Genomic DNA, 13,175 nt, shown 5'->3' with positions numbered 1-13,175 from the left:
TATCTCATTTGGAGTTCACAAATACTCTGAAATGCTATCATTATACTCATTTTACATATGAGGAAATGGAGACATACAGATGTTAAGTGACTTGTTTAATGTCTCAAAGATGATAAGGATCTGAGGCTATATTTGAACTTGAGTTTTTTCTGACTATCAGGTCCATCATCCTATCCACTATGCAGCCTAGATACCTTATGTTCATCATTATAGAATGGCTTTTTATAATGTAATTGACATATTTCTTCATAAATTACATATAACATCATGTTCTGTATATAAAAGTTGTTCTGTGGTAAAGTCCTGGTAGAATAAGGATGAGGAACTGAATCTTTAGTTTCTTAGCATAGTGAACTCTCAAGAATGGAAACTCTCTCCACCAATGCCAGTCATGCCCTTTTTATAGTAACCAGTTATCTGAAAAAACAAGGAAATATTGCCCAGCATCCTAGTATTAATATATCTTATAGATGAGACTTGAATCTAAGTCCTCTTGGCTTTGACATCACCTTTCTATACATCCCACCACAATTTACTCAATAACAAATTAGAAATTTTATCAGATCTCTAAGGAAATTAGAAACATACTAGACAGCTTGTATAGGATAACATGAAAAATATGAAATGCTACATTTTCAAATAGCTTAAAAAAACAAACCAGAATTCCCAAGTACATCTTTAGAGGAAATTCAGATTATATTCCTTGAACAAGGAATTGCTAAAACTTTTGATAAGAAGATGCAGTTCATAAAACATTAAGGATAAAAAGGTCTCATTTATCTTAAGGACATTGCTATCCAGGCTTCATTATTTGATATTTCATGTCATTAAATGGCCATACCTGAGAACGGATTTTTAGGGCTGGTCCAAGTTTTAAGCCCATAGTGTCCAAAAGATGCTCCTCTGTGAGCAGGGGCAAGGTTTCACCATCAATTGCATGGTCTCTAAATATCTTAGAAGTAAAAAGAAACACGTGTTACTCTGTTCAGTAATCTTTTGTGTTATTTAACATAATTTTGTTTTGTTCATGGTAATTTCCATTTTTGGGAACCACAAGAACAATATTTTCTCCAAACAAACAGAAGGAAGAATGATTTCTGGTTTACTTCCTGCTGTTCAGTATCTTTTGCTCATCATATTGAGTACATGGGCATTTCTGGGGCAGGTGGAACAGGAAGAAGCTACTCATCCTTTTGTCCCTCCTATACTTATCTGCTAATGCCTTTCTCTTTCAGAGTACTTTCACTCTATCAATCAATCTATCTACCTTTATCTTCCATTAACTAGTAGTTCACCTATTGTCTGTCCTATGATACTGTGAACCTGTGGGAAGAGATTGTCTTTTACCTTTCTTTGTTTCCCCGTGTTTAGCACAGTGCCTGGTACATGGTAAGTGCTCAATAAAAGCTTGTTGACTTGACTTGACTTCTTTCTGGTGATTTTCCAGAAATCACTGGGCTGTCTAGCCCAGTTATTCTCTTTGAAGTGGACACAGCCACTCCTACTTTCCTCCAAACACTTTGGACAGCTGGGGGGCTGAACGCTCCAGAGACTTCAAAGGAGATGTTCCTTCCCCGCTATGCTGGGGGAGAAGATACACTGCTAGATTGCCCTGTGATCAAAGCGTGGAGAAAGGACTTTTGGGAACAGTAAGTCTCTCTAAAAGCACTGGACTTGGCTAAATCAGATCCTAGAATTAGAGTTGGGAGGGGCTTTAGAGGTGATTTGGCCATCCTTTTTCACTTTAGAGATTATTGGATCTAGATCTAAAAGAGACCCTCATATTCAATCTCCTTGATTTTTACAACTGAGGAAACTAAGGCAGAGAAATGAAATGACTTGTCAACATTCCAATTTAGGAGCTCTGGTTCCAAATGCAGCATCCATTCCACTTCACCATGCTGTCAAAAGACTCAGTTTCACCATTTACTATTATGTAACCCAAAGAGAGTTTTCCTGACTATAAAACCCAGGTACCATTAGTTCTGGCTTCCTCAGAGAGTAGTTGTAAAGAATTCTATGACTATCAATTGTTATTATTATAATAAAGAGATTTCACTCATTTCTAGAAAAATGAATGACTACATTTGATCTTAGCCAAAAGGCCATGAAAATATATTTCAAAGTTCCTTAATCATCAGATAGTATTTAAGTCTATTTTATCTATTTATGGATTGAATTATTAATTAGTTGGAGATTGGTCCTCCTTATCTTGCCTAGTCTAGAGGGTCAGTGGCCACTTATTGGCTGATTCCACTACTGATTAACTTGGAGACTTCCCCTTAGCCAGCCCAATGGAGCTCACCATATTGACACCATAAAAACACCTGATCAACTTAACTTTATTGTGTCTCAGAACTCCTGAGCTCAAGCAATCCACTAGCCTCAGGCTCTCTGGTAGCAAAGACTACAAACATACATCCCCATAACCAGATTAAGTTTACTTTTAATAAATAAGTCACCTGTGCATAGTCTGAACAACCTGGGAGCCCAGTAATGAAGTCATACACATCGTCCACAGCCCATTTCCGAATATCTTCAACAGAAGAAAGATCTTGTCCATTTAAAAATAGGTCCCCTGTTCCTTTAAAGCAATCAGGAAATGAACAGAAATTAATTACCATGACCCATTTTGGTCCCAGGGAACAGATGGTGAATACATTTTCCTACAGAGGTGGGGGGCTTCAGGATCGACTAAGTACATATGCTGTTAAGTGAAATTTTTTTGTTAGTAATGATTAACCAGTTTTCTTCATTACTTGGAAAGGGATGAATAAAAAAAGAGAACATTTTGAAAAAATAACTGCAGTTGAGTTAACAAAAACCATTGATAAAAACTTAAGTGAAAAAAGATATTCTTTTGTAATGAAAGATATATTTTTATAAGGAAAATAGTGAGTGGAGTATGGTGTTTTTAAAAAATGTATGTATATGCTTTTTCATTTGATATTTTCATAGTCTCATATACTCACAAAATAGAAATTCTCACTTGAAAGAAATGATTATTTCTCTCTTGTATTTAAAGACAAATTCTGTAATTAGGATTAAAGGAAATTCTTATCCAGAAATCAACCAGTATGAGAAATCTTGGACAAAGACTTAGGCTAAGATCTAATCAAAGACAGTAAAGAAATTCTAAGTTTAGGCAAATGGATTCTGTTCACTGTATTTGGTCAAACAGGTCTGGGGTAAAAATGGATTTCCTCTTTGATTTGTACATTGATAAATCTCTTTGAGTAAGACTTAGTAGGCCAAATCAATAGCTCTGAAATCCTCATTAGAATGAGCCTACATCTCATTGTAATACTCATTCTCATTAATTTTTAACCAATCAGAATTGATTGCCATCCTTGGGAATACTTATTCTTCCAAGGGCATATAAACTGTAAACCCACCACCATCTTTGGCATTTTAAAGTGTCACTGGCCCTTTTATTAATAAAATACTAGCAGTATTAATAAAATGACTAATTACCTAAAACCATGTCTCTTGAACTTTTTAAACATCATATACCATTTTATGTGTCATGGGCCACTTTGGCCACCCAGTAAAGGCTGTAGATGTCATGTCAGAATAATATTTCTAGATCTATGAATTAAACTAAATATGATTACAAAAGAAACCTATTATGTTAAAATATAATTGAAATACTGAAAAACTAAATTCATTGAGTTAAGTTTACGAATTCCTACTTTAAACCATCAAGGAACTGTGCTGTTGATGGTGTAGTTATTCTTTCCACTACTACAGATTTCAACACTTCTCTGACTTAGTTAATGGTTTAAAGAATTCCCATGGCAAGTGGATATCTTCAACATACAGAAGATCCAACTCACTTCCAGTTGATCAATGATGGACAGAAATAACTACACCCAGAGAAGGAACACTGGGAAGTGAATGTAAATTGTTAGCACTGCTGTCTATCTACCCAGGTTACTTATAGCTTCGGAATCTAATACTTAATGTGCAACAAGAAAATGGTATTTACACACATATATTGTATCTGGGTTATATTGTAACACATGTAAAATGTATGGGATTGCCTGTCATTGGGGGGAGGGAGTGAAGAGAGGGGGGGATAATTTGGAAAAATGAATACAAGGGATAATATTATATATTTAAAAATTACTCATGCATATATACTGTGGAAAAAATTCTAAATAAAATTTAAAAAAAAAGAATTCCCATGGCTAAAAATTTCTTTATTCTGTGGTTCTTTAAATGATGGGTCTCCAAAGAACTCTACATTAAGTTCCATACAAGTACTGCATTATTGAAGGTTTATTTGTGTTTGTTTTTATCAATTCCATCTCTATAACTTTTCTTGGAGGCTATCTCCTCACCACTGCCATTTCACCACTCTAGTCAGGCCTTCATTGACTCTGACCTATAATATTGCAATTACAATCCTCTACTCAATAAACTACCATTATTACCTCTAAGATCAATTGTGAATTCCTCTGTTTGGTATTTAAATCTCTTTACAACCTGGCTCTTTTCTTTTATCGTTATGGTTGTTTGGTCCTGTCCTCCTCTCCATGATCCATTTGGGGTTGTTCCCGCAAAGATACTGAAGTGATTTGACATTTCCTTCTTCAGCTCATTTTACTATGCAAACAAGATCATAACTACAAAGTGTCTAACACCAGATTTGAATTTATGAAGATGAGTCTTCTTACTCTAGATCTGGTATTCTGCACTATCTTTAAATAAATAAAATTCACAGGATTACAAAGAAAACCAAAATTAGTGAAAAACAAAGTATATCTATTTTTAATCATCCAATTTAAACCAATCCAGTGTGATTCACAGACCCCTTGACATCTATCCACAGACCCTAAGGGGTTAATTAATTCTAGATTAAGAAACCCTGCTCTGAATCTAATATACTCTCTACTACTATACTGGACTGCCCTACATGATACCTAGTTGCTATAAAACTATTTGGAAAATCAAACAATAGGATTAAGAAAAGGAAGTAGGAAAGCAGAGTAACAGTGTTACTGAGGAGACTTACAAACCTGGAGGGAGCAAGGAGCTGTTGTTGAGGATTGGAAATCCATAGGGCAGGGGAGGAAGGGAGAGCGGCGAGTGAAAAAGGTATTTTTCATCAGAGGTTGTTGAAGAATGACACGAATCCTTCACATTCCCACCACTGTCATTTGTTTCAATGGCCCAACCATGTTCCTCACAGGGTTTTTGGGGGCTGTGCTCATGTTCTTTGAAGCTCTTGGTGGGTATAATGGCTGACTCCCCATCACTTTGACTTGGCTCATACTTGGGGTGTGGCTCAATGTCAAGGTCTTTCTTAGTCTCTTTTTCTGCAGCTGAAACTGGGAGAGTCTGATCCGGATTTTTGTCTTCCTCTTGGCTTTTGGAACTCCTAGCATTACAACTGGAAGCTTTATGATTTCCCATTCTTCTCCCTAGACGGCGACCCTTCTCTTTGTGCCAGCTGCTGACTGATGGGTATGGACCAGTGGTCATTAGCCTGCTGTTAGCGTGCAGGTCATCCAGAGAGCTTCTGTGCACATAGAAGTCATTGGAAAGATGCACTTCAGGAAGCCTGCTCCTTCCTCGGAAGGCAACTGGGCTTGTAGGGATACTGTGTTGGTACAAGAACGATGTCTCCAAACCCAAACCCATCAGTCCTTTATGCTGAGCTTTTCCTATCTCCCTTTGTTGAAAAATGGTGCCCATTTCCATCTCCATCCTAAAAATGTTAAAAAAAAATCCACAAACTCATTATAACCCAATGGAACACAGAATTTGAATAGCTAACTGCTCATCCAAAGTATGAATATCTATCTACTCCCCCAAGATAAGGTCCTATCTGGCTGCCTTTCACTTGGTACTTAAACTGTGTTAGGTCTATAATAGCTGAAACTCTACAGAGTCACAGAGGAGGAATCCTTCCAATGGGCTTTACTGGGGGAGTTCACTTCACAAAGACATTCTCTTGGACTATGGGAACTATGCTGTTGGTATAGAAGAGCCCTGTTTAAGAAGTAGGCATCATAAGGATAGGGTTTAAGGACTGACCATTGCTATAGGGTAATATTTAAAAGTTTTATAACTACTGGAAGTGAGCATTGTTTTGTATTTTTAGGGGAAAAACTTATTTTTATTGATCTTTTATTTAAATAATAATAGTAATAACAGGTAGCATTTATATAGTACTTTAAAGTTTTCAAGGTACTTTGCTAATGTTATCTCATTTGATCATCAAAGCATCTCTATTAGGCAGGTGTTATTTTTAGCTTCATTTTCCATATGAGAAAATTAGAAAGAGTGAAAGAAAGAAAGAGGAAAGAGAGAAAGAAAGGAAGAAAAAAAGAAAAAAGGAAGAGAAAGGAAGAAAGGAAGAAAGGAAGAAAGAAAGAAAGAAAGAAAGAAAGAAAGAAAGAAAGAAAGAAAGAAAGAAAGAAAGAAAGAAAGAAAGAAAGAAAGAAAGAAGAAAGAAAGAAAGAAAGAAAGAAAGAGAAAGAAGAAAGAAAGGAAGAGAAAGGAAGAAAGAAAGAAAGAGAAAGGAAGAAAGAAAGAAAGAGAAAGGAAGAAAGAAAGAAAGAAAGAAAGAAGAAAGAAAGAAAGAAAGAAAGAAAGAAAGAAAGAAAGAAAGAAAGAAAGAAAGAAAGAAAGAAAGAAAGAAAGAAGAAGAAAGAGAAAGGAAGAAAGAAAGAAAGGAAGGAAGGAAGGAAGGAAGAAAGAAAGAAAGAAAGAAAGAAAGAAAGAAAGAAAGAAAGAAAGAAAGAAAGAAAGAAAGAAAGAAAGAAAGAAAGAAAGAAAGAAAGAAAGAAGAAAGAAAGGAAGGAAGGAAGGAAGGAAGGAAGGAAGGAAGGAAGGAAGGAAGGAAGGAAGGAAGGAAGGAAGGAAGGAAGGAAGGAAGGAAGGAAGAAAGGAAGAAAGAAAGAAAGAAAGAAAGAAAGAAAGAAAGAAAGAAAGAAAGAAAGAAAGAAAGAAAGAAAGAAAGAAAGAAAGAAAGAAAGAAAGAAAGAAAGAAAGAAAGAAAGAAAGAAGAAAGAAAGAAAGAAAGAAAGAAAAGGGAGTAAGGGAGGGAGGGGAGGAGAAAAAAGAAAGGGGTCTTCTGACTCCAGGTACAGGTATAGGTTTATTGCATTTAAATTTTGAAATATCACTCTTCTTTCTCTACCCAATCAGTTGTGCCTTGTAAGAAAGTTAACAAAACAAAACAAAACAAATAACCAGCTCAGCAAAACCAACAAATGCATATATTACAATTGACAGTATACACAATATTCTACACCTCTAGGCCTTCTCCCTTTTGTGAAGAAAAAAAACAAGAGAGATTCAATGACTCAACTTTTTTTCTGGGACTAAACCCCAGGTAGGAATATTTTATAGCTCCTGGTGTTGATGTTTCTCTGCCATTTTAGGAAATGCCTTTGCCAAGAGATAATTGTATCTACTGGCTGAGTGCTAAAGGGAAGCCTGCCAGCAAGGGTTTGTGAGATAGAATGCTGGGAAATCCAGACTCTGTGGGGTCCCAAGAACCCAAGGGGAGCAGACACACTCTGGGAAAGTAGCCTGGAGAGAGTATTACAGTTATAGAATATAAATTAAAACAGCACTAAATGTCAGCTGAACACTGATTAATTTTTTAATTAAATTTTTTCATTTTCAGATTCATGTTCTCTCCTCCCACTTTCCCTCCTCCCTTCTTCTTCACAATGAGGAGACAAGAAAAAGCAAATCTCTGTTGCAAACATGTATAGTCAAGCAAAACCGATTCCCATGTTGGCCATGCATTTCTCCCCACAGCCCCCAAAATATGTCAGTCTGTTCTCTGACTTCATCACATCTCTATCAGGAGGTGGCTGGATGCTTCATCCTGAGTGCTCTGAAATTATTGTGGGTCATTATGCTGACCAGTAAACTCTGATTAATGTTAAGAATAATAAAAATAATAGTGATAATAACTCTGATAATGCTAATAATAAGCGAAGTCCTTGAGAATTGATGATGAAGCACATTTCCTTCTTAGTAGAGAATGGGCTTCTATGGGTATAGAATGATATGTGTTGTCAGACACAGTCTCTTTGTATTGGTTGGTTTTGTGTTTTTTTCTAGTTGATTCTTCTGTACATAAAGGGAAGGATTAAATCCTAGAACAAGAGATGAGTTGTAAAATCACCAGAGCACTTGTTGTCAATAAAACTTTTAAAATAAAGGAAATTTTAAAATTCCGTAAAGAAAATGTGAGGATCTTAATTGATCAATAAAATAATACTAATTAAAATTCAAAAGAATGGAACTATTTGTGAGCAGGGTGGGGAAAAGAGCTACATGGTGTTTTTTGTTTACTCTATTTTCACAAGAGTCATTTATTTGGATTTCTGAGGGTCAAGTGAAGATGTACTACATGACCTCCTCTCATCTGTGGCTAGCCAGGACCTTAAGAACCTAAGATTCAGTTATCACTTTCTCCAGCCACCATACATGAAGGGCTCTGAAGGAACCAAGGGACATTTTCTTCTAGTCCAAAATAAGATCTACCTGAAGCATGTCAAGTTTGAAGAAGTACTGCCAAGTTTGGCACAATCTGAGAGACAGAAAAGTCATTTGAAACTGAGATATTAAAATGAATTGGAAAGTTATCCAGGTCAGCTGGGGCTGCTAAGTCTACATTCATGAGGGTAACCACAGTGTTGGAAAAATGTATTCCTTACAATCTATAGATTCGCCATACCACCATTCAATCACCCACCTGGCCAGATTCTGCTTCTGCACCAACTCTTGCCTTCTGGCCACTGCTTCCATGGATTCAGGCTGGAGAAAGGTATATCCTGAAAAGCAGAACCAGACCAAGTCCAAACGGAGTGATACACAATGGAACATGTAAAAAGAAAATATGGTTGCAGAAACAACTTGTGATGTATGAACAGGAATGAAGACAAAGTGTGCCTAACGATTCGGTGGGCCATCAGTGTAATGCCCTTAGTGTTTTATTGGCTATGGGATAGGCAATGGAAGGATAAAATCTTCTGGCTTTCTTCCCTTCCCTTCCCCCTTTCTCCTTTCTCTTCCTTTTTCCTTTTGTTCCTCCCTTTCTCCTTTCCTCCCTCCCTTCTTCCTTCCCTCCCTTCCTCCTTTCCTCTCTTCCTCCTTTCCTCTCTTCCTTCCTTCTTTCCCTTCCTTCCTTCCCTTCCTTCCTTTTTTCCTTCCTTCCTTCCCTTCCTTTCTTCCTTCCTTCCTTCCTTCCTTCCTTCCTTCCTTCCTTCCTTCCTTCCTTCCTTCCTTCCTTCCTTCCTTCCTTCCTTCCTTCCTTCCTTCCTTCCTTCCTTCCTTCCTTTCTTCCTTCCTTCCTTCCTTCCTTCCTTCCTTTCTTCCTTCCTTCCTTCCTTCCTTCCTTCTTTCCTTCCTTCCTTCCTTCCTTCCTTCCTTCCTTCCTTCCTTCCTTCCTTCCTTCCTTCCTTCCTTCCTTCCTTCCTTCCTTCCTTCCTCCCTTCCCTTCTCTTCCTCCTTCTCTTAATCTTCTCTCTCTCTCTCTCTCTCTCTCTCTCTCTCTCTCTCTCTCTCTCTCTCTCTCTCTCTCTCTCTCTCTCTCTCTCTCTTTTTCTTCCCCTTAAAAATAGCTTTGCTTCCATCCTTCATGAGGCAAAAAAATGTGAAAGGAGCCTTTGAAGTCTGAGAGGGTAACCCAAGATCCCTAAATTAAAAAAAAAAAAAGCAATTGCCTTTCTCTTGTTCTACAGACACACCTGATAATTGATGAACATGGGAAATAGTAAAAAGATTTCTCTAGGTATACCTCCATCCTTCAGTGGCAGAATAGGACCCATAGTGACTAACAGATTCAAGAAATCACAAATTTTAATCTAGAAGGGACCTTAGAATTACTGAATCCCTCCCTCCCTCCCTCCTACTTAACATCTGAAACAGGTGCAGAGAAGTTAGTGGCTTACCCAGGGGCTCATATTCAGGAATCAAGACAAGTCTCTGACCCTTGTCTCCATGATAATCTTTAGCTAGTGATGAGACTGAAAATTTAGACATTTGGCACCTGATATAAAGGGACAATGGAGTCTTCCCCTTCCCTTTAGCTATTATAGTTACTGTTATTAACAACCTTCAGGGAGCTTCTACTGAGAAGCCACGTTTTGTGATTTATTATTTTTTATAATTAACAAACATTTATTTTTTTTACTGCCCTCCTCCTACCAACTGCCCTTTGGGGAAAAAACAACCATTGAAACCATTGAACTGTGAGGGAAAAACAAAACAAAACAAAAAAAACACAAAGCATTAAAATCACTGGGAAAAAACTATTGAACCATTGAAAAACATAGGGAAACTGGTAAGCAATAGGCACAATCCCAGAGTCATTTCTAAGTGCTCAGACCTGGGTAAACAGCATTAGACAGAACGTGAGGCACATTCACATGAGGTGGAACTGATGCTCCCAAGCGGGAAGTGATGTGGATTTGCCTAGGATCAGGTGGAGCCATCATGTCCCCAGAAGACAGCAAATCTCTAGGTAAAGAGAGGAAATTAAGGTAAGACATAGATTATTCCTCTCCTGCTATTCCTGAGGCATTGGGCCATATGTAGATGTCGATATATGTAGATGTTGAGTATTTCTGTCTCCCTAGAAGTACAAGAACACTAGTGATTTCTTCCAGAAGAAGTTTTGGAGTCAGAAAGGATTGGCCCAAAGCTTAACTTGTTATGAAAAATGGCCAAGGGTAGGGGTGCAGGTGGGGGACAGGAAGGCAACATCTAGGAATCTATTGATAAGAGCATCTAATCAGATTTATTCTCAGGTTTTCCATTATTCCAACTACAGAATTTCCCATCCTCCCATTTAAAAGAAAAAAAAATAGGGGTCAGTACTATAAGTCCCCCTGAGTCTAATGTTTGCTTGACTGATTATATCTATTTTCCCAGGTTTCCTCTCAGCTCCTACATCTTTGTTTTTCAGACCATTACAGCCATTGCTCAAGCTCAATGCTATCAAAGATCATGTGAGTTCCAATCTGGTTATCTGCCTCAAGCCCTTCTCTCTGGAGCTACCTGGACTCTGCTCCTAGGTTCTGGACTCTAATAGGCTTCTTTTTGCTTAATCTTGCCAGGGACCAGATGTCCACATCACTCCCTGGACATTTCCAAACCACGCTTATATGCTTATAGGAGCTCTTAGCAGGGTCTCAATCAAGGTCTGGAAGAAGAGAATTAAACTTTATTCTGTTAGAATATTAAGTTCTTAAAGGAAGGGATACTGAGGGCTTCAGTACCTGACACATAAGGGCAACTTAATAAATGCTTTTTATTGGTTGCTTCTTTTTGACCCTTAAGGTCAGAAGAACAATGAGTATGGGAAATTCTGGCTTAATATTAGGGGAAAAAATCCTAATAATCAGAGCTATTTCAAAGTAGAGTAAATAGATTCCCTCTCTCCAGACTTCAAACAAAAGCTGGATGCCCACTTTTCAGGGACAAATCTAGGGAGTTTTGGGTTTTTTTGGTTGTTGTTGTTCAGGCGCCAACTGGACCTGATAGCCTCTAAGGTCGCTTCCAAATCTGAGACTCTGTGATTCTGTACAGAGTTAAAAACCATCCCAGCTTGTATTTGGATGAAATATCATAGTGGAGAAAAATATACCTGTCCACAAATCGAGCTTCAAATTGTGAGGGAACAGATTGGATCCTCTGTGGTCCCGACCCTATCAGCGGTGGATTGATAGTCATCACAGGATTTCGCATCAACACCTCTTGTTGCTGGTGCAGTTCTAATATAAACCAGATCAACTTGTTACTCAGGAAAAAAATCCTCCCCAGGAGCAATAACTACCATCTGGTTTTCCATTTAAATCCCCTGCAATTATAGGGAATCTAGATTTAGAAAGACTAGGTATGAAATAGCTTTTTGCCGCTCCAAGCAAGCCACATAGCAAATATTTTAGGAGCTATCAGTTTAAGGATACTGAGGATCCCAAGCTTTAATTCAACCCTTGACATATCGCAGAGTCCATTAAAAACACACTAGGACTGCCCACAGCAAGAACACAATGCAAGCAACTGAGCAAGCTATATTTTAGAAACTGCTGATCTTTTGTGCAATAAACAAGACGGCCATGCTAAAGATGGCACCTGCAACCTTTTTCATTTGGTCATCCCTGTTTCCCAGTGGCATTACCATCCCCAATAAAAGTCTCAGCTGGCAATGGTTTCATAAATATTATCACGTTGGAGTTCCATAATAATCTTAGGAGGTGGGGCTTCATTTATAGGCATTATTGTATTTCTTTCAATAGTCAGGAAATTAAATTAGAGAATAGGATGACTTGCCCAGAGTCACACAATTCATGTATTCCTAACTCCAGATGCAGCATTTTATCCAGTCCACATTCTAGAGCCACAGCAAGACCCTTAAAGGTTTAAACAACTATGTTGCACTAGATATATTTATTGATTGGTTGATAAGACCTGGGTTGATAATCCCCCTTGAGTAGGTTTCCTTTACTTGTACAGCTTTTTAGCACTTCATAGTCTTGGAGTAACCTGGGACATTGACAGGTTCAGTAACTTGTACAGGGTCACACAGCCACTGTGGGTCAAGAAGACTTGAACCCAAGGGTCTTCCTGATTCTCAGGTTTGCTTTCTATTCCCTAGACCATTCACTGGGTTGTGTTAAAAATAAAGGCAAAGGAAGAAGAGTTTGAGAAAGGAAGAGAAATAGCCCATCGAGAAAGAAAAAGCCACTGAGGGGGGGCTGTTAGGTACACAAGAAAGCAAACCAATAAAAATAAGTCCAGGCCAGCCAATCTGATTGCTAAGGCGTTGGGCTTACCTCCTGTTGTCATCCTATTTGCTAATCGATACAAGTTCTTTTCTTCTAATGTCCCAGCTTCCCCAAGGAGAGACAGCTTCCTGAGATGCTCTGCAGGAGTCATTTTGGGCAGTGCCACATCTGGACTTTTTTCTTCTGGGATTATCAATAAGTCTAATAGGTCAGTAAGGAATCAAGAGAAGAAAGAAAATCACTCAGTGCATTTTGTCCCTTCAGGATCCGGCTGCATCAGTGGCAGATCTCCAATGCGTTCTTTCTCCGAAAACCACATGGAAACCAGGGCTTGTGCACAACTTACTTGAGCACCAGGGACATGCTATTGGGTGGCCAGCCATAGGGTGTGAGATAAATAGATCTTACACCATA

General features: G+C 38.1%; 1 protein-coding gene across 1 annotated transcript; it reads right to left on the bottom strand.

Moving 5' to 3' along the window:
- Window positions 1–357: 357 nt before the first annotated feature.
- On the bottom strand, window positions 358–12,912 carry SAMD7 (sterile alpha motif domain containing 7). The gene is made up of 8 exons (XM_074301950.1): window positions 12,810–12,912; window positions 11,621–11,747; window positions 10,361–10,491; window positions 8,726–8,804; window positions 5,022–5,713; window positions 2,463–2,584; window positions 842–952; window positions 358–417 (listed from the first exon to the last, which is right to left on the bottom strand). The coding sequence occupies exons 1-8, from the start codon at window positions 12,910–12,912 to the stop codon at window positions 358–360; spliced, it is 1,425 nt and encodes a 474-aa protein (XP_074158051.1).
- Window positions 12,913–13,175: the final 263 nt, after the last annotated feature.

This window comes from Sminthopsis crassicaudata, chromosome 3 (assembly GCF_048593235.1).
Source record: "Sminthopsis crassicaudata isolate SCR6 chromosome 3, ASM4859323v1, whole genome shotgun sequence".
Taxonomy (NCBI): Eukaryota; Metazoa; Chordata; class Mammalia; order Dasyuromorphia; family Dasyuridae; genus Sminthopsis; species Sminthopsis crassicaudata.
Note: the sequence above shows the minus strand (reverse complement) of the source record. Positions and strands in the feature narration are given on the sequence as shown.

Coding starts and splice junctions, on each gene's coding strand:
- SAMD7 (XM_074301950.1), bottom strand. CDS start 12,912: ATGACTCCTGCAGAGCATCTCAGGAAGCTGTCTCTCCTTGGGGAAGCT. Junction 2,585..5,021: donor CAGCTCCTTGCTCCCTCCAG/GTTTGTAAGTCT, acceptor ATTGCTTTAAAG/GAACAGGGGACCTATTTTTA. Junction 953..2,462: donor GTTGTTCAGACTATGCACAG/GTGACTTATTTA, acceptor TTTACTTCTAAG/ATATTTAGAGACCATGCAAT.